This window comes from Nasonia vitripennis, chromosome 1 (genome assembly GCF_009193385.2).
Source record: "Nasonia vitripennis strain AsymCx chromosome 1, Nvit_psr_1.1, whole genome shotgun sequence".
NCBI classification, from domain to species: Eukaryota; Metazoa; Arthropoda; class Insecta; order Hymenoptera; family Pteromalidae; genus Nasonia; species Nasonia vitripennis.
The window spans coordinates 5,660,310-5,681,053 of NC_045757.1; the positions used below are offsets into that span (position 1 = coordinate 5,660,310).

Sequence of the window (20,744 nt, forward strand, 5' to 3'; positions counted from 1 at the left end):
GCCATCGGAGGGAAGCGATGTACACTGCCGTGTCTTTCCGAGCTCCCTCGGAAAGGGAGTAGGGATCGCCTGGCAGTTTGCCGAAAATGAAAATCGCCACGGATGCTTTTAGGTCAATGCACTCGCTCGCTAGAGAGAGAGAGAGAGAGAGAGAGAGAGAGAGCGAGTGCGAGAGAAGATCAGAAACGCTTAATCTCGGCTCAAAGGATTGCGCAGAGAGCGTGTATACATATATACGCGGGATCAGTGCAGTGTGCGAGCGAGAGAGTAAAACGTGCGGGAAAACAAGATTCTTGGATGTTTTCGGCAGCCGGAAGCTTTTTCATTAGCATGAGAATCGCTGAAGCACTGCTGCCCGACTGACTTCTTGGCTGGCTTTCTCTCGCTCGTACTCGGTTTCCTCGGGCTCTGACCTCGTCGGGCTGCTGCAATCGATATAGACATTTTCTCGCGAACTCTTTGCGCCTCGTTAAAATTCAAACAAAAATCTCGACGCGCGTAGCATGCTCTCGCGTGTATAACAAACAGTTGCCCAAGGGTCACGTGCGTTCATCAGCGTAATCAAGCCAGCCAGCTGGTAAAAAGGGAGGGCTCGAGCAGCGCCTACTGTGTTATTCAGATCGACGGTCCGCGCAGTAAAACGCGCGTCACGAGCCACTCCCCTGTACATATACATTGAAAGGTCCTCCCGCGCATTGATATCTGCAGTGCCGCAGAGTCGTAAAATAAATCAGCGGGTTATACGTCTCGCTGTTCAACGATCTTGACTCATCGACGGCAACATCGTTTTCCGTCTCTTTCCAGGCCCGCTACGAGTTCGTGTCGACGGTGCAGGGCGGCGAGCAGTGGGGCGACTCGGGTGCTTGCTCGCGCATTTGGCGCCGCGTCAAGACTGGCGTACTGAGCTCACCCCGGGACGTGCGACTCTTCGGCCGGGGCGGTGCTCGGCTCCTCGACTGTCGTTACCGCATCGAGGCGGCCGCCGGTGAGAGGGTTAAGCTAACCGTGCACAACGTCAGCCTCGGCGAAGCGACGAGCTGCGGTAGCGAGCCCGATCCGCATTCTGGACGGCCCAGGTGTATCCACGAGCCCGGAAGTAGAGTGGCCAGGTTGACGGTGTTCGAGGCGCCTTGGAAAGATGTCAGGCTTTCGAGGGCGTGTCTGTGCGACAACACTTCTTCGTTGCTTCCGCTGACGCACATTACCTCCGGGAGAGCCATCGAGATCACGTTCTACGTGGATAGGATGACGCCGGACGAGGACTTCGAGAGCTTGTTCTTCAACGCGACCTTCGAGCTGGTCAGAGCGCCGGAGTGTCCCAGAAAGCAGAGGGTCCGTGGCGAAGGTGAGCCTTGACTTTCCTACGCATCGATAAACGAATTTGTTGGTATTAAATAAATAGAGATAATCATGGTATATTCTTCGATTGAAAAATGAAAACAGGTGGCGAGTTACGATTCGTCTCGCCCCCGCTCTCCCGACCGGACATCTACTGCGAGGGGCTGCCTTGGCTGGTCGAAGCTCGTGACAATCGTTCGCTCTTCATGCTGACTTGGGGCTGGGCCTTGCCGCTGGAACCAGCTCCGGTGACGGAGCCGGCAGAAGTCGTCAAGTGTCCAACTTCGAACAGACTACTCCTCTACTCGGGCTGGCCACCTCGACTCAACAAAGTCCTCTGTCCGGCCAATCCGGGAACTCCGAACACCGCCTTCCACATCTTCTCCGAGGAATGGCTCGGCAGCGACGATCGAGGACTCGTGAGTGTACAAGCATACTCCTTTATTTCCAGGCACACGCCTCGGAATACGAATGCGGCGTTATATCGAGCTCAAAAAGCATGCAAATTCAAAGAGCCGTGTTTCCCTTCCGCGGGCTCACAGCCGACAATTAGCGACAAGACGTTGCGCTTGCGAGAAACGCTCCGGCGACTCTTGACGCAAGTTTTCAGAGCAAATTAAAGTTCAGGGCTAGGTACACACACTCGACGGGCAACTGCGCACTATACTCTCTTGCGCGACAGCAGTTTGTACAAATCTATTCACGTGTGTTTTATACGTATACATACATAAACCGCGTAAAACTATACGGCCGGAAGTGAAATAAATTGTTTCGCCGGCAAATATTTCGCATTACTCGCTGGGGCGAAAGTAAAAAGACATATCGGTCGCGAAATCCCCGAAAATCCATGTCCTTCCAGCAGCGCGTCGGCACACAAATCTCTCGACGCTGCAGCGCAAAGCAGCTCGCCCGCTAACGTATATATACATATCACATATAGCACTATAGGCAAAAGTCCGCAGCGGCTGCAATCCAGGCTGGCTCGTACTCTGCCTCTTCTCTCCCTCGTTGCACTTGAACTCGCGCAGGCAAACAACGTCCAGTCGACTCTCTCGCTCGCTCTTCCCCCCGCGGGTCCTCCCTTTCTCTATACTCCTCTCACAAGAACGGACAAGTCCGAGCTCTTTTCCGTTTCGTCGGGGATTTGCGAGTCTGCCTACGTATACGTAGATATATATGCGCAGCGCAAAAAAGGAGAAACGGCGAGAACTTTGCCGAGTTGGCTTTGCGGCCGGGCGTTTCTTCTTCGCGAGAGGGAAAGAGACGCAGCGCCCTGCAGCGCTGTCCCGACGCATATAGATATACCATGCCATTGTGCGGATTTTCACAAAGCCCGCTTGTCCATTGGTGCAACGATCGAGAGCTTTTCTGCGTATTATATTGCGGCGGCCGATCGACGTGTATTTTGAGCAGCATCAATTCTCCTCTGATATAAGTTTTTCCGAATTGTGCGGGGCTTATTTCTGCCAGATAATCTGTTCCTCGATCGAGGAGAAACTCTTGCCAGAATGGACGCCAACTGCTGGAAGGAGAAAAAATTTGTATTGCTGTATGGTATTGTTACACGAAGGGAAAAAAATACGTTACGTGTTATTGGAAATCGATAATTTGTTGCGCTTCACATTCCATCTATGGTTCAATCGCTGGATAACGAATTGCGATTAATACCTGATTCATTTGCGCGGATTAAAGGATGAAATTCGTGTAATGAAATTTTCAATCAGCAGCTTCGCATATAAAAAAAGAAATCGATGAAACTCGCTGATATTAAAAGCCAGTGCCCTCTGAATTTCTGTTCCCAGGGCTTCCCGGGTCCGCCGCGCTCTCCAGCCCTCCTCCTAGATTTTGTGGCCCGCGAGCCGGGCGAAGCAGCAGCTTCCTGGTTGGAGATCTCGAAGAGTCGCGAAGCTCTGCGCAGTCAACTGCGGTTGCAGCCGGAGCTTCCGGAGAACGGCAGCCTAAGCCGCGACTGTCCCTACAAGTGTCCGGAGATCAAGGCCTGCATCGCCGCCAGTCTCTGGTGTGACGGTCGTGTCCACTGCCCCTCGGGACACGACGAGTCCGATTGCGGCAGCGGCGCCAGACTCCTCGGCCTCCTGCCCTCGGCTATGTGGCTCGTCCTTGCCGCTGGCACTGGTATCGTCACTGCCTTTGCTTGTTTGCTCGCTACCCTCGTCAGCAGGTGAGTCCACGTGTCAAGAGCCATGCTCTGAAAAATAAAAATATCTCAGCTTACGGTGACATTTGAAAAATCCTAGGACGCTGAGACAATTTTCTATACATTTTCTCTCACAACCTCCCCATCCTCTCTGTTTCTCTCGTCTTCAGGTCGAAGGCCCGAGCGAAGCGGCTGGCGTACAGCGGCACGACGTCGAAGAAGCCTCGGCGAGCTCCGACAGAAGAAACCCTGCTTGGCGCAGCCTCCTGACAGCAGCCTCCCGGCTTCGTGGAGTACATCCACGTCGACCGGGAGACTACCGTCTAGCAGCAAACCCCAACGAGCGCTGCCATAACCACTGCTCCAACTACACCGACAACTGCCGTTGCTGTGATTCCGAGCTGCAGCAGTTCTGCTGGCGAGATAGCGCCGCGTCGTCCTACTGCGGATGATCGCCGTCCAGTAATCGTTATACCAACGGTCAAGGTCGTGTTCCGCTGCGTTGCCGTCTCCTACGTCGAGCGGGACAACGAGATCCACGACGTGCAGGTCCTGCCAGTCGACGAGTCCGAGGAGTCCGAAGTTTAGTGCTTTACACTCCGATCGTCACGATGACGATATCTAAATATACAAATTTAACGATGTTAACAGTTATATTGGAAAGACAGATCTCGTGTATACAATGTACTCACGTACACTGCACGCACAGTGCGGACGACGTCACAAGAGACTCGAGAGCGGCAGGTAGGACAGGTTCTATTCACTATGTCAAAGTCACAGAGACACGCACACACACACACACACACACCTTAACTATGATAAATATATATAATAGACACGTAGTGCGTGATAATCTTTAATGAGTGTGCAGGTGTGCGCTGTAAAGAATTATAGTCTTGTTATGCGGGCAATTTTTTACAGCGTATACGCGACGGTACGAAGAATCGTAAAGCGACAGGCTAATTATTCGAGGATTTTTATAACGAGCGGGAGGTTTTTTGTGTTCATGCGTTATACTAATAGACGCGGCTCTGGCTGTCGTTCTATACATATTCTTTAGTGTGACAAGTTAATTTTACGACTTATGTGATAAGAAGATAGTATTATTACGGCTAGACGCTATACATAAATTAGGTACTTATTAGCAATAATCGTTGATTATAAATGAGGTAGATTTTACTTTTCGTTGTGTTTTTACAATTTTATCTAAAAAAGAAACTCGTGCCAATTTTTTCATCTAGGTATATACAAACTAAACGAAGTCAGAATCACTGTCGCTTTATCTTTCGTCGCCCCCCATAAGTATAAGTAGAGGGTTTTACAAAACTTTGTACAAAAGCACTGTATTGTTCCCCGTGTGCACAGACTTTTATATTTTCCAGCGACATGAGTAGAAAATATCGTTCTTTCGTTGAGCGGACGAAGAATGGGCGAGAGCGATGTGGACGTTTGCAAAGTGTATATTCGAGTCACGGTTATATGAAGAAAAACTGAATAAAAAAGAAACCAAAGAAACAATCAAACGGAAGCCGAGGAAAGTATAGAGAGAAATTTAAAGAACGGCATAACGGCGGAGAGGATACGCGTTGGTCTTGGCTGTGAACAAACACAAACATAAAAAAAAAATATAAACACAAACAAATAACGATGAAAAAAACTTAAAACGGGTTGAAGCTCCTCTTCTAAGCGTTCAGTAGACACATCCAGTCCTTTTTTTTTCGTTATAGGTATTGTGTTCTGTCCCGGCTGCATCGCGGTCGTACGCACAGGTTTATCCTTTTTGAGATAAAGAAAACTGTACACGATAGATCTAACGAAGAAATCTTCTAAAAGTATAATTAATATAATAGTGTGTAAAATAGGGGTTATACGCGGGACGGAAGAATTATCGTCGATCGAGTTTTAAATTTCCTTTGTCGGAGTATTCCACCTGTTTGTGTGGTCATAGGTGATCGTCATCATTAACTGCCGACTTCCACGCGAGACTATACCTCGACAACCACAAACAAGTGGAATCCTCGTATTAAACTAAGTTCGATACTTTGATCTGTCATTGCCTTGTTTGACGTGTACACTTGAAATTAACCAAAAAGTAAATCCCGCCTAGTGTACGCCTTATACATTATAAACTTAAAGTCTACCATTCCATTATTACCTACACAATTAACAAAAGATAAAGAAAACTTGCTCGTCTATACAAAATATTGAATATATAGTTATACAGTAACTCGATTTCATTTGAACGATTCAATATGACATAGAGCGAGAGACGCATAATCCATTGACCCTAGCCCGAGTGTCAATGCCTTAACATAATATACATAAAATAAAAATAAAAATAAAACGAGTGTAAGTGGACGTGTGCCAATCGACGACTGCCGCTTTAAAGATTGCTCCTCATCAAACTTTTTTTTATGCCGCCGAGACGAGTTATAAAAACGACATCGTCGAATCCAAACGAGTATAGTAGCGTGTAAGCGATAGACTCATTCCTCGCGACTCTAATATCAAGAGGCAGCAGGCTCAGAGATAAAAATATGGTATCCAAATTAACCACGAACTTCACACATTAAACTAAAACCGATCTTTCGGTTTTTCGCTCCTATCATCCACATGTCTACTTATTTGTGGATGGAGAAGCTATGAACCGGATTTTCGCTCATTATTATAAATACTTAATCGTAAACTTTAGAATCTAAATGACACTTTAAACGTCGAGGTATAAAAGATAAACAAACAAACAAACAAACGAAAGAAAGACACTAAATTACTTAATCTTAAGCATTAAATAGGTAATCGAGATAGGAGAAGTCTAAAGAAAGTGCGAACAAGTACACATCTTATAAAAGCGTTCCATTCCTCATTATATTTTCCCGCATATGTAGCGCAAGAGACAGCAGACGTGCGAGTGAGAGAGAAAATAGGCGCGAGAATCAAATTGCCGTGAGAATAAAGAAAGAAAGTAAGATGCGAGAGCGCGTGTAAAAGAAAAATTACATAAGTAGATATTATATTTAATGTTTGACGAGACGACACGAGAGCGAAAGAGAGAGAGAGTCAGATTTTCGTAGAGATATATGTAGATATAAATATATATTCTATTGTATATACAGCTCGTACGACAAATCGCGAGTCTCGAGTCGCGATGTGCCGAACGACTTATACGTGATTACCAAGAGATTACAACATTTTATCGCAATAAGGACGTTGATATGAGCGAGAAAAGTGGCTCCTGCGTGGGTTTGTTCCAGACGGTATTTATCGTATCGTTTCGGCTTGACTTTCCGAAACATAGGCATACACACATCGTACATACACGTCGTTTCGATGATTTATCCCGTCTCTACGGTGTTTGAGCGATAATTCACGGCTCGTGCGCGTCCTGCAGCCATTTAATACATTTTCATTGTCCACGTGTAAATAGCATTTCACGGTATATTTCACGAATTAAACGGGCGCGGCGTTGTTTTACCAACGCATCACGGTATATATACAACACGTATAGTAGTCGCGAAACATCGGACGCAAATGATTTTAATCAAGCGGCAGAAAACAAGCAAACATAACAGACACAAGGAATTGACTGAGAGCGCGGCGATGAACTTTCACACAGAGAGAGAACGTATATATATGAGATTTACCGACGAACTTTCTCGTTAAATTGTCAAAGCAATACGTGTTATACATGGATTAGAGTAATTACGTTGTAAACTCGTGACATAAACTACAGTGTGTTCGTTGCGTTCGATATTTTTTAAAAAGCTCGTATGCATGTATGAGGACAAGTCGTTACTTAAACGCGTCGTTTAAACATACGCACCCACAACACACGTATACACAGCAGGTTAACAGGATATAGCTCATTTTTTATACTCAAGAGAGCGGACGAATTCCTTTCATTTTGAAACGTCACAGTTTCTAAAGCCGCACGACCCGAGCTCTTTCGCTAAAAGCTCACTCTACGAATCACTCACGTATACGTACGATAAGAACGAATTGAATACATGTAATATGTATAATATGTTAGTCGATCGTTTGTATCACAGGATTTTTATTTTTCATTTATACATACAACGCATATAAGCATTCGAGCGAGCACGGGGTTGCGAGATACGTTGATCAATCTCAACCGTCGTCGCGTCTTCGATTTAGATAACATATACAAATTTCAGTTTCGTCGACAGAATCGCAGCCACATTCGCGTACGTAAATTTTTTCGCCCGTATGGACAGATATACGCTCTTTCCGACCTACAACACACGGACAGAGCTGGGAGCTGCAACATTTCGAGGGCACTCGAGTTTCAGTGCGCAGCGCGTCGCCGGGAATGCAAAACACGTGGAGCGATTAAAAAGGTAAAGGTGGAAAAAAGAGAGATAGGAAGCATACGGGAGTAAAACATACACGAATATAAATATAAGTAAAAAAAATGAATAGAAAATGATACAAAAAAAAGCGCACCGCAGGTCACTTTGTACGAATGCACCACTAGTGTTTCACCGCAATCAATTTGCCTCCACTCAACCGTAGTTTTGTAGGTAAGCAAAAGAGAGAACGAGATACGAGCAAACAAACGGATGGTAGAGAGATACTTTGTATGAGAGTACGATGACGGGGCCTTGAAAATTTTAGCCCGGGGAGAGCGAGATTGCAAGAGCGCATTTGTTTCGCAGGTATGTTGGAATATGTTACGCGATTTTATTATGAACTTTCGTCTATTGTGCTCCGCCTTGCGTTTCTGTATACAAGAGACATAAGACACGAGAGATGTCGATCTCGGATTTTTGCGCATTTCATTGTTACGAAAAACGCGAGCGAATGAGTGATGATCATTTGTTGTTCGAGAGAGAAAGAGGCGATTTTATTATTGTTGTATATTACAAATTTATTATCATTGCTCATGACATCTTTTTAATACTTATTATTTAATATGATGAATTATAATAAAATCCATACAAATTAACCAGCATGACTCGAAATCATTCATCCCCGTATAATTTCCCGGTATAACTCTATTATTCGAAAATGGTAAGTAAGGTGATCTCTTGTAGCTAAAGCATTGCCATGATTCTCGATTTAAAATAAGAGCCGCGATAACGAACGATAAGAGCGCCTGCTCCAAGACGTGTGTTTTCGCAAACTATACTATTTCGTCGCCTCTCGCGGGAACCATAGATCCACTCTAACAATTCTCCCGTAGTATCCAGAGCGTTTTTCCCAGGCACAGCCAGCGATTAGGAGCTCCAGATTTACAACCGAGCTCGAAGCTCGCCTTGAGAGAAGAGCTTTTGTATAAGAGTAGACTCTGTGGCTCCATGATTTTTCAAATTTATGAAAACATGTCTGGTTATAATTCTTACGAGCAGACCACAAAGGAACGGCGCTCGTTAGCGAAGCTCAGGCAGTTATAGTATGAGAGGCTTATTTAGGCTCAATTATTCCATTTTGTCATAGACTACTATATATAGAATTCTGCACACGATTACACTGAAGGAAATAAAAAAGTGCTTATGCGCCACCTATCTTCGCTAGCCGCAACCGAAGCCTATACAGAACTCGAAAGCTCAAGCAGTGGTGAAGAGTCCAGTGCAAAACTGTTTTCTTTTCACGGCTACTCGGGCTTGGCGCAGCTACTATATATATATACACGACTGATTCCACTGGCGAAACGGATTCCCTTCGTGTAAATAAATCAACCTCTCTTTTCACCCTCTCGATGCATCCATCGAATCATCCTCGCGGCTTAATTAAAATCCTCCGGCATCATCCCTTTCCGGACATTTCAAAGCCCGCGCACACAATGGGCAGACGCACGCAACGCGTTGCCTTCAATCCCGCGAAAAAAAGTTCACGCAGCGCGAGGAGAGTAGTATATATGGAGTGTAGGGCACGATGGCGTCGGCGGCTCTTTCAACGCATCACGAGAGCGCGAGCATGTAGGTCAGCAAATTACTGGGACGCGAGAGAGCGCGCAGCGTCCAGCTGCTGCTGCTGCTGCTGCTGCTGATACATACAGCGCCGAGCTTTTGCTTTATTATACGCGCGTTGCTGTATATTTTACGCTGTCCGAGCAGCTGAGAATTGCGGTTTGTTAGCGGATTGCCGTGCGGTGTATGATGTATATGTATATGTGGTGCACGCGCAGCTGTGAGGATCAGTGCGGCATTACGTCCTTTAATTTTCAGAGGAATTGCTGCTGCTGCTGCTGCTATGCGCCTTGTTATAAGCGCGACTCCTCTCGTCGTGTATAATATGCTGCTGATGGGCTTTGTGACGATGTGCAGTCGTTTAGTTGGGATATTCTGAAAGAAGAATTTCCGTCAAGTTTTCATTAATTCCAAGCACACTTCAACGACGAAAAGAACGCCGAGGATTTCGACGTGCTTACCTTTCATTTAAGTCGCGCTACTCGCTCGGAGCTATTGTTTCAAGCTCGAGCTTGTACAAGCTCTTGCGACGTCGGCAATGGTTTTTAATCCTTGTCCATTCAGCAGCCAAACAATCGTAAAATCCTGTACGAGTTTCCAAGAGAGAGAGAGAGAGAGAGAGAGCGAGTGAGAGAGACTAGGCTACGAAATTTTCGACGAGTAGAAAAAAAGGGCAGAGGCCCTCTCGGGGCATGAAAAAGACGCGGTGGTTTTTAAAATTTTCAAATCCAACGACTACTGCGACCTCCGTGCCGAACAAAGTTTGCAGTGGAGAGACAAACAAAAAGCTCCGACTAAAAAAATATTTTACAGCCCTGAATAAAAGAGCGCGAGATAGCGCACTGTGTGTATCCATTAAAGCAGGGAGCATACGTATATAACCCAGAGCGCACGCAGCGAGCGAATTCCCTCAAAGAAAAAGCGCTCACGCAGCGCTGCTCATAAAACAAGTAGCGAACTCCAGTCGAGCGAGGCGTAATTTACCACTCGAACAAAGCTCACTCTGCTCTGCTGGCCAAAAAATAAAAGGACCAGAGTGCATAACCGCGAAACTGGCGCGCGAGGCTGGGGCTAATAAAAATTAAAGGCCTGATGCTCTACAGCGGCTATATGCGTCTGCATGAGAGAGAAGCCGTACGCGCAGGCGTCTCGTCCCGGGGGCTAATTATCGTCGAACAAACACGCTGGGCCCACCGCGGAGAGAGAGAGTTTTCGCGTTCGCGCCCTGTATAATTAATTTCGCCGAGTGCAGCCTAGCTGTATACTGTTTCAGGATTTCGCGCGCGCATGCAGATCTGATGCGATATCGGTGTTAAAATTTATCTCGCCAGAGTGCACCCATATAATAGACTCTGTTTTTTATATCGCCGTGAAAAAGTGGCTTGATTGAGTAGGCAGAGGCGGCAGAGTAGGAGAATCGATTAAAAACTCGCAATTACTCGCCATGACTTCATCAGCACCTCCTCTCGGCGCGAACCAATTTACCTTTGTGATTTAACTCTGGCGCGAAAACCTCGTCACTCCGACGCGAAGTCCATCAAAGAAACTGAAAATCAAAATGAAACGGAAGCATGAGAGAGAGATAATACAAACTGCCAGGCGCAGAAGGACCATGCGGCGTGGCAGTAGCGGCAGAGTTTACAAACAAACACGAGAGCAAAAGCGGATACAAAATAAAACAGGCTCCACCGCGGGCTTTAACACACTTACAATGCGTGAGTCGCGGTGTAGGCGAGCCGTTTACCCCCGACTGGCTGATGCTGTTTGCGTCCTGAAAATTACAAGCCTCGCCGCGGCGCGCTTGCAAACAAGCTCAATAATATCGCGCGGGCTCGAATATTCATGAAGCAGCTGAAGCCTCTTGGATAAGAACTTTTACCTTAAGTTGCGGGAGTTGCGTAATCGATGTAAGCGTAAACAGCGAGAAAGGGTATAAAGTGGTCTGTATAAACTTTACACCAAGCTTGAATTCTCTCGCTTTGATTTTTTTCTCTTTGCTCTCGCTTCATCACAATCAACGAGCTGTTGGGCGGCACATTGCAGCCTCTCGCCTGCAACTGACAAGCGCTCTCTCTCCCTCCATTCTGCACTGCGGCGGCAAACAGAGTCAATAATTTCATAAGCTATGTAGCCCCCCGGTACACACTATACTGCAAAGCCGTGCGAAAGACCTTTTATTGCATTTTCCATTACGCGGATTCCTGCACACGGCATCGGCGCGCGTTCAGCCGAAAGGGAGGTGCCGGTGCAGCGCAGCAACTGGTGCACTATCTCGCGCCCTGTAAATAACGGCTCTCTGTCGCTTGCAGGCTGAAGAGCTCTTTCAGCTCTATTCTTGCTATGTCGGTTTTTCTCTATTACATGTAAATACTCGTCAAGGTGCTTTCGCAAAATCGTAAAAACTTTAAAAAACTGACCTTTAGATGCAGGCGAAGAGGAAAAAAATATCGTAGATTGTCGAAGACTTGATATCGTATAGGGGCCGGGTAAGGCGGTAAAAAAAATGCTCCAGGTGAGGCTCGAACTCACAACCCCGGCATTGCTCACGTAACACTGTCTTATAAGTACCGTGCGCTAACCAATTGCGCCACTGGAGCAAGTGGAAAATCGCGCCGAAATTCTGGAGAGCGCTCGGGATTTCCATATTGCGTCTGGTGTTTATCGACCTAGAATTCAGAATATTCACTTCAGTAAGTCTTATCAGTTCAGCAGTCAAGCCGAGTGTGGAATAGTATTATCAAAGTCATCATGTCTATCATTCTATTATCAAATATTATGCTTTAAAATATTTATGATGAATGATATATCATACCTAATTTGTAACAATAAAGTATTTGCTAACTTATTCCGGCATTGGAGTAAAAAAAAATTAAGAACTCTCGAAACACTGAAGAGTTCCCATTTCGACGATTTTTATGTCCAGCTGAAATGCAAAATTTTATTTTGATAAAAAAATCCATTTTTTAAAATTTTGTTTGGCTCTTCAAATTAATTGCGATCTGTACAATATGCAAAGTATATGAACTGACCATTGAAGCGAATCGATGAGCGGATAAAAAATTTCCGGAATCCTGGCGAGTATTTGATTTCGGACATTCCACTCGTTTAGTTTTCCTAGAGCAAATAAAATTCGATTAGATTTTTGTCAGAGGCCAAAAATAAAAAGTAACTGTAACTGCACTAAATTTTTACCACGATTTTTTGATAAAATTCCAGAAAATTGTGACGTCGGCATATGCTAGTAACGAATCGTTCCGTTGCTGTTTCAACTAGGTTGCATTTCTGCTAACTTTCCCGTTCTGCAAATGCTGTACAAATCAAACGACACAGCAGAACTGTTCCCTCTGCAACTACAGCAAAACCTGTGAAAAAGCTCACATTTACATCAGTATACCAATCGCAACAAAATTTAAAAAGAATCGCGTAAAAAGTAACAGACTAGCATAAAGATCTAAGTAGACGAAAGCTTAACAAAAGAGCCGGTATATTTACAAACAATGCACATCCGTCCAGATTAACCTCGAAAACAACAAAACTGAGAGTCAACCATCAACAAGGTCTAATCCCTCCCGCAACATCGTAACCGTTTCCCCATATACATTATACATCTATATATAGCTCACATCCCAAACGTCTCGTCTCTCCCGCAACGTTGCATCGCTTACAGACTTGCATATACATATATACGAACAGCCTCGAATTCCTGGAAGTCAAGGTGCACCGACGCGATACGCCGCGGCGTTTCCCGGGGAAAAAGTCGCTCAAAAAAACCCGTTGTAAAAAAAATGCTCCAGGTGAGGCTCGAACTCACAACCCCGGCATTGCTCACGAACACTGTCTTATAAGTACCGTGCGCTAACCAATTGCGCCACTGGAGCTCTTGGGGAATAAGGCCAGAAATGTGCCCCAGAAGGCTGTCGTCGAATTTGTGTCACGGCGACGCGTCTTGCCGATAACGAACGGCCTGTCGTTTTGCCGGTTTCGCGATTTTTCCGAGATCTCTGACCTAGGGACGATCGAGACAAAGGATTTCACGCGGGAGCGAGCGTTGATGCCTCGTTTTTGCCGGTTATCGAGGGACTTCTCGCGATCTGACTTTTGCTTAGGATCGTGTGCGATGCAGGAAAGTGATTTGAGGGATTTGAGAAGTGAAACGTTTTTGAAAAATTGAGAAAACTCACGCTTTTTTGTCGCGCATCCCAGAGATGCTCCTCACCAACGGCTGGTCGGACAGAGAATGGCGCTCGCGGTGTACAGAGCGTCAATTGCTACTTGTGCCAACTTGACGCATTCGCAGAATTACATCAACCGTTACAATGATCGGTTTATTCCTTTGCTTTTCTACGTATTAATGATGAATAACGGGCGTAATATTCCACGTATAATCTAGTACATTTCCAAAAAAATGTAATCTCGTCGATTGGATATCCTACGTTGGTAAGCATGTGTTCCGTCGATAAAGAAGAAAACGTCCGCGTAATCGGACGAATTATAAATATTTCTAAATATTCTCTCTATATATATATCGTATATACAGTAGTTTAACAAAGCACCATCAATTCGAAAACCACAAAACTCAGTGAGTTCGGAAAGAAAACCCGATGGAACTCGACTATCAGACTTGCGGAAGTGGTTTTTCCTCTGTTAGAGATAAGGTTAAGTTCGTGCAACGTCAACAAAAGACCAACGGAGGAGAAGTCTGGAGATCGCGTCGACTGCTAGGATCAGCTTATTCCGCACTTGAGTTTTTCCTTCTTGCACCTGAGTGTTTTTTTATACAAGTCGTCTAACATCTTCTTCAGTATGCGAAGGGAAAAATCTTAGCGTATTTACAACTTTTTGACTACAAAATGGATAGTTCCAGCTTGGCTGGTGGAGGATAGATTGTCGCGCGATTTGCCTTCTCGACGGGTGTTCGGTCACCCTGTGTTTTGCAATTTTGTCTTGGTAACTTCGACGTGAATTTTCTACTTCCAAGGTAATTTTTTCATGAGTTTCTTGCGACTATCTAGATATGAGCATTGTTCTTGATCATTTAGTAGTGAGCTCTGATGCTTAACCTTAAAAAACTGTTGTTAACAAAATGTATAGAAATTTAATATTTAAGTTTACTAATAATTATTGCGGTTCATTGTTTATAGATATGAGGAAGAATGAGTTGGTTCGACACATCAGGGTTTGCCAGTCTGGCCAAGACAGCGCTGAAAGAGGCGCAGAAAACCATAGACAAGGCTTTGGATATAAAAGATGAAGATCAAAAGCAACCAACAGCACAGCTAGCGAGCAGCTCTTCAGATTTCTTTGACTCCTGGGGAGTCCAAGGTGAAGAGGATAATCAAGATAAAGAGTCAAGTACTAGTCAGAAACAGCAGAGCACCAGCATCTGGGGCAGTTTCACAGGGTCATTTTTTGAGAATCCAAAGGATGATATGACTGCCATAGCTGTAAAACGAGCTGAGTCCTACAAGGACTCGGCAGACAATATTGATAAGTTTCAGTCCTCTCTTGTCTCATCAAAGTCTCTTCCGGAAAGCTTATCTGAAAGAACAGGAAGCAAGAATTTACTGGACAGTGCCATTGTTCAATCTACGACAGATCCAGATTTTACTACAATAACCAGTTCTAAGTCAGGTAGTTCAGAGGAATTCATTAGTGAAGGTTTGCAATTAATTTATGGACATTGCATTATTTCTAATTGAATAAAAATTTGAATAAACTTTTATTTGCAGCATCCACAAGTGAAAATGTCTCAGGAAAGCAAAGTAGTTTGTCTAAATCTCAAGATCCATCCAGTAAAACTGATGATACCAATACCAGTGCCAAGTCTTCTGAAGACACCAGGCCGAGTATTGTTGAGGCAAGCGAAGCAAAGAAGAGCAGTGTAGTTTCCAGAAAAAAGGAACAGGCCACTACTCATTCTTTGAATCGATTATCTGTACTGTCAGCAGAGAGCGATAAAAAGAGCTCTGAAAGCGTTGAAGTTCTGGGATCTCAGTCTGGTACAAGCACAGATTGCACCAACAGTCCAGACTCAGACGTGAACTCACTAAGTGCTTCGGTAGGTCCCAAGGTTAACTCAGAGTCTGTAGAGGTACTACCTGATAGTTCTGTGACGTCGCCTAGTTCAGTGGAAGTACTAGGCGATTGGAAAAGCGATGAAAGCCCTTATATGTCGCCCATGGACGAAAAACTTTTTGAGACGTCTATCACGCCGACTCCTGGAGACGTAATGGATAGCTCTTTTTTCAACGAATCCTCGATCGACGGAGGTAAGAATACCAAACGTAGATTGAATTTAATGAAAAGTAGCATGAAAATAAACGATCTTCTTTTCAGAGGACATAAAGAGCTCAACCAGCACATTAGAGGGTTCTCAACAGGCGGGTAGCAGCATCGCTTCGCGAAGCACGTACCTAGGCATTAGCCGAACGTCTAAGGAGCTGTGCGCATCGTCAACGAGTCTGACCTCTCCTGAGAGCGTGGAGGTGCTGACCGGCGAGGCTGACGACGTGGATGAGGTGAGTCTCGCTGATGACTCGTACACCTCTGCCTCGGAGAGTACTCTCCTAACTATCATGGAGTCGCTGCATCAGCAACAGCAGCAACAAGAGAAGCAAATGCACGACTCTTGTCCAGACTCTAGACAGACCATGTCAGGTAGTGCTGGTTCCGACTACCCGCTCAACGTAAGTCTTGACTCTCTGAAGGAAAAATCAAGCCTAGCTGGACTTCATTTACCTATCGAAGCCATCACCAAGCAGCCTATCCGTAAGTCCGATGCCGGTAAGCAGGAACTAGACAACCCCTTCGACCGAATCAAGTCTTCTACGATAGAGCCAGCACCTGAACCACCAATCGCGAAAAAATCTGAAGACAACTTGGATAAGAGCGGTGGCAGCGAGCAGTACCTTCTCCTCACCGACTCGAGCTGCGAAGAAACTCTGGTAGAGAGCAGCTCCGAGGATAACGCTAATGTCTCTGCTGAAATTGTGAAGCAACAGGAGCAACAACAGCCTTTAACTGCCAGCTCATACGTTAAGAACATGCTGGCGGATGCTATGTCCGAGAAGACCGAGCTCACGGAGATCGAGAGGCATTGTGCTGAGGTGCTGCCCCGCGAGAATTCTCCAATTTCTTCCGAAAGTCGATCGGACCTGGTGAAAATCGGATCGGACCAGACTAGCGGCCATACGAGTGGCGACGAACTCGAAACGACGACGTCCAGCGACATCGAGATAATATCTAGGTACAGGTAGGATTATCGAGCACGAGCTTTTTTCTTCATACATTCGCCGCTGCCATCCTTAGATCTTTCTTTGAGGATCAAAAAATTGTAAACAAACGTTTATATGTTTTTTTTTTCAGTCCTAACGGTGATTCGAGCTCGACACAGTCACGCCAAAGCCCAGCAAAGCTATTGTTGTGCAAAAGCTCGGATCTGCTGACGAAGACGCTCAAGACTCGCGGTCATTCGCGGGAGCTCAGCGAGATAAGCATTGGTTCGGACGATGCGAACCTCGAGATCGAGCGGTTACTTAGGAGAATCCGCGAAATGACAGAAATTTTGGAGGCACGTGAGTCCAAGCTCATCGAGGTCAGCAGAATCAATATGGAGCTGCACGAGCAGAATTCCAGTCTCAAAAAGTACCGATTTTTAAGTATCGATAAGTGTAAATCTGTTGTAGATTTTTCTGATAGTAGGCTTTTTCTTCCGTAATTTAGACAACTAGATAACGTGGAGAAACACGCAGAACACAGTCAGGACTTGACTCAGATAACGGAAGAATACACACAGCGGTTGTCAGCTTTGGAGCGCAAGTTCCAGCAGGCGATTCGAGAAAGAGATGCGTTGAGAAAGAGCCTCGAGCAGATGAGACAGGAGGCGGCGACTCGACTCTCGTCCGCCGAGATTTCAAATATCAACGCTGAAAAGGATGAAATTATCAAGGAGCTACGCGAAGAGGGAGAGAAACTCAGCAAACAGCAACTTCAGCACAGTAACATAATTAAGAAGCTGAGAGCTAAGGAAAAAGAGAACGATGCCTTAATTAAAAGTCAAAAGTGAGATGCGAGAATTTTATTTAATTTCAATGATTGAATTTCGAAGAATCTAAATCTTGTTTATTTTCAGAGAACAACTAGAAGAACAAACTACGGAATTGGAAAGATTAAAGCGTTCGCTCTATGCCAAAGAGGAGGTCGAACGAAGTCAAATTGAGGCAGTGCACACATTGACTGCTAAGTGTAAAAAACAAGAGAAAGAGATTTTGAGCTTGACCGAGCAACTCGATCACGTTACCAATAAGATGGAAGCTTATAAAAAAAGTTTCGATGCAGCAAAATCGTAAGTTTTCTCATTACTTGTTAATTTTATTATTTGAAATAGTTCGTTGTACGAAAAAAATTTTTATTAATTTAGAGAACTATTGGAAACCAAGGAGAAACTGACTGATGCCGAAGAAGAATTGAAACTAGCTATCGAAAATGCTGGTGAATCACATCAACTTACAGCTCAAGTTGAAGATTTAAAAGTCAAACTCAGACAAGCAGAAGAAAGTCACATCAAGTAATTAACCATTCGCTACTTGTAAGCTTTGCATTTTAAGTATGAGAGCTAAAGCTACAATTTCTTTTGCAGGAAAGAGAAAACTCTAAAGCAGGAAAATATGGATCTGTTAAAGCGCTTAGAAGCTGCAGAATCTCGTAGCGAAGAGATGTCAGAGTCTGTATCCCAGGCAACAAAACCTCTATTACGCCAACTAGAGCAAGTTCAGTCGAGCCTGTCGCACAAGACAAGCTTATATATGCGGCAGGAAGAAATGATGACCGAAAAGATCGCTGATCTGCAGGCCAAATTGGAATCGATCAGCGAAATGAACCGATCACTCGGAGAAGAAAATACTAATCTTAAGTCGAGATGTTCTGTGCTTGAGATGAAAATCAACGCTAAGACTGCTGACCACAAGAAACTTGATGAGACACTTGAATCACTCAAAGAGCAGAATAAGAATCTTGCAGAGGAAAATGAAGTGTAAGCTTTCATTTTTACAACTTAGATTGCTTTTCTTAAGCATATAATTCATTATATTTGTTATTAATAATGATATAATTCTTGTTTTCAGGCACAAGCAAGCAATGAAAATGCTTGAAGAAGCCCATGCAACTGAAATTAAAGAACTCAAGAGAGAAATTTCATCGTTGGAGAGTAAAATTTCAATGGAAAAAGCAGCCGCTGAAGCAGAAAAGCGTAAGAATAATGCTGCTCTAGAACAACAAACTGTTGACGAGGAGCTACGATACAGTCCAACTTTGAGTATTGAAAGAGATTCAGTTAGCAGTGCAAACAGTATTTGGCCAGCGGTAAATTTTCCAATTAGATAAATAATACAAACGATATAATCAAAAAGAAATCGATTAATGATTTAAGATTTATATTTAATAGTTCAACGATGCGATGTTCGAAAGTGGCTCTGGTAGATTCCCAAACGTTTACGATAGCTTTAGATCCGGAACAAATAGCACATCGATGTTCGAAAATCTTCAAGCACAATTAAAACAAAGAGAAGGTAAGGAATTAAAAACGTTTTACTATCATTAATAAAATATAAAATTAATTTTGTAATTTTTTATTAGGTGAAGTTCAACAGTTACAGTGGGAGTTGTCACGTCGAAACGCTGAACGAGATGCGTTAAACACAGAAGTTTCTTCGTTGGCTTCGAAAGTCGAAGATCTAAACTCTACAGTTGGTCAGATGGAGACGATAAAAGAAAGTCTCAATGATATTCAAACCAAATACGACGCATTACTGCAAATGTATGGTGAGAAAGTGGAAGAAAATCAAGAACTGCGACTTGACCTGGAAGATGTGAAAGAAATGTACAAGACTCAAATTGATCAGCTGCTAAAGCGAGATCTCTGAAAAGCACGTGATAAGAATCAGGATCAAAGAAGGGGTATCAGACTGGCAAAGGCTTTTATTGTAGATACGTGCATCGCGACGTTCAAGGGGATATAAACTTTATAGCTTATGTATGGCACTTGTAAGATTTATCATACCCATCCAGTAAGTTAAACACTGGAATGATAACTTTTCACAAATTAATTTCTCTATATTATTTTACAATATAAATCTTTTAGATATAACTGTTTAACAGTGAGTGTAACTGGTCGTTTTCTACAAATATTGCTATTAGCACATTTCAGAAAAGGCCTATTTTTGATTGCAACTTTTAGGCACTATTGAACTTAAAAAATCTTGAAAAATTAAATTTTTTTTATGACTTAAGATGGCCCTTTCTAAAACATTCAGTAATTGATTTTTATCGGTAAAATAAAACTTCAACATCTCCTTAAAAGAACGCTCTAGCTGCTACATAAAAAGGCTTCTTTGTAGAAAGTATCTTGTTTTATAGGTGATATATATACATACATTGTATAAAATTTGTATTACGGGTTAAGGTGCAAAATGCGTAAAAATTCACGGAGACTAAATATAATGACCATTTTTTAATGTTCAAAATGAAACTCTATGAAAACAACGCTACTAAGCGTTTAGAATTAATTTATTGAATATTTATTATTTGTTGATTTTATCAATTGCGTTGACTTCATAAGGGAACATGTAAGATATTTAGAAAATGGCATACAAAAATCCTCGTTTAGTGCTCTAATATTCAAAATTATGGGTATCTAAGTCTGTTGTTGTAATTGTTAACTGCTGCTTTAACTCAATGAATGAATGCATTTATCATTCAACTTTCTTTTGTTGGATTAAAGCAGTTGTGGCTTTTTTATTAGTAATGATTTTCTCAAAGTCAAATGTGTAACTTGTCTTACTAAAACTACGCGGGCATTGAAACGATTTATAGAGTGAACAAATTAATAATTATATTAACATTTTTTTTGTATAAAATACCTGTTACACCTATTCATAATGTGTGCTGCAAGATAAGTATAATGTGATAATGGAATGTATTATAGTATGAACTGACTTAATATACTTTTAGTGAAAATTAAACTTATATATTCATTTTTTTCATATAAAACTTGAAAATTATAAGAATAGTTAATGAAGTATCGACATTGTTAGTCATTACAAATAAAAATGTCTATCAAAAATACAATTTTTCACTGTTATGCAAAATCTTATATAAATATCTAAAATATATACATACATTAGAAAATATATCCAAACCTATCTTTGCTTCCTTTAAGAGAATCTGCAAACTCACCTAGAGAAAACTTATGAAATACTTACCCTTCTTACAAATGATAGAACTCACGCGTACAATTCTAATAACACAAATATACTGAAGTTACG

General features: G+C 43.4%; 2 protein-coding genes, 1 long non-coding RNA gene and 2 other non-coding genes across 6 annotated transcripts in view; 2 read left to right on the forward strand and 3 right to left on the reverse strand.

Moving 5' to 3' along the window:
- The window catches only part of LOC100114753, a 26,527-nt gene extending 18,068 nt beyond the window's left edge, over nt 1–8,459 (forward strand). Inside the window, exons 5-8 of the mRNA XM_016990432.3 lie at nt 805–1,345; nt 1,444–1,757; nt 3,141–3,520; nt 3,667–8,459. Coding sequence (XP_016845921.1) covers nt 805–1,345; nt 1,444–1,757; nt 3,141–3,520; nt 3,667–3,766 — 1,335 coding nt within the window. The 3' untranslated portion in view covers nt 3,767–8,459. The remainder of the gene's footprint in view (nt 1–804; nt 1,346–1,443; nt 1,758–3,140; nt 3,521–3,666) is intronic.
- Nucleotides 8,368–13,921, reverse strand: LOC103317295. Its single transcript, XR_004226510.1, has 6 exons — nt 13,605–13,921; nt 12,616–12,785; nt 12,453–12,537; nt 12,236–12,346; nt 9,885–12,089; nt 8,368–9,798 (listed from the first exon to the last, which is right to left on the reverse strand). It is a non-coding gene; the product is annotated as an uncharacterized LOC103317295 (long non-coding RNA).
- On the reverse strand, nt 11,928–12,020 carry TRNAI-UAU. The gene is given in 2 exon segments: nt 11,928–11,963; nt 11,983–12,020. It is a non-coding gene; the product is annotated as a tRNA-Ile (tRNA).
- On the reverse strand, nt 13,210–13,301 carry TRNAI-UAU. The gene is given in 2 exon segments: nt 13,210–13,245; nt 13,264–13,301. It is a non-coding gene; the product is annotated as a tRNA-Ile (tRNA).
- Nucleotides 13,922–13,935: 14 nt separating the features above from the next.
- On the forward strand, nt 13,936–20,537 carry LOC100114713 (TATA element modulatory factor). Of its 2 annotated transcripts, none has more exons than XM_001599595.6 (12): nt 13,936–14,401; nt 14,565–15,081; nt 15,153–15,692; nt 15,760–16,675; nt 16,789–17,067; nt 17,146–17,484; nt 17,555–17,767; nt 17,843–17,989; nt 18,062–18,454; nt 18,546–18,783; nt 18,866–18,989; nt 19,057–20,537. In XM_001599595.6, exons 2-12 carry the CDS (start codon nt 14,577–14,579, stop codon nt 19,341–19,343), a joined length of 3,981 nt encoding a protein of 1,326 aa, XP_001599645.2. In that variant the 5' UTR covers nt 13,936–14,401; nt 14,565–14,576; the 3' UTR covers nt 19,344–20,537. The 2 variants fall into 2 exon arrangements, with proteins under 2 accessions (XP_001599645.2, XP_008212995.1); XM_008214773.4 differs by having other exon boundaries at nt 13,941–14,401; nt 15,760–16,669.
- The last annotated feature ends 207 nt before the right edge of the window (nt 20,538–20,744 follow it).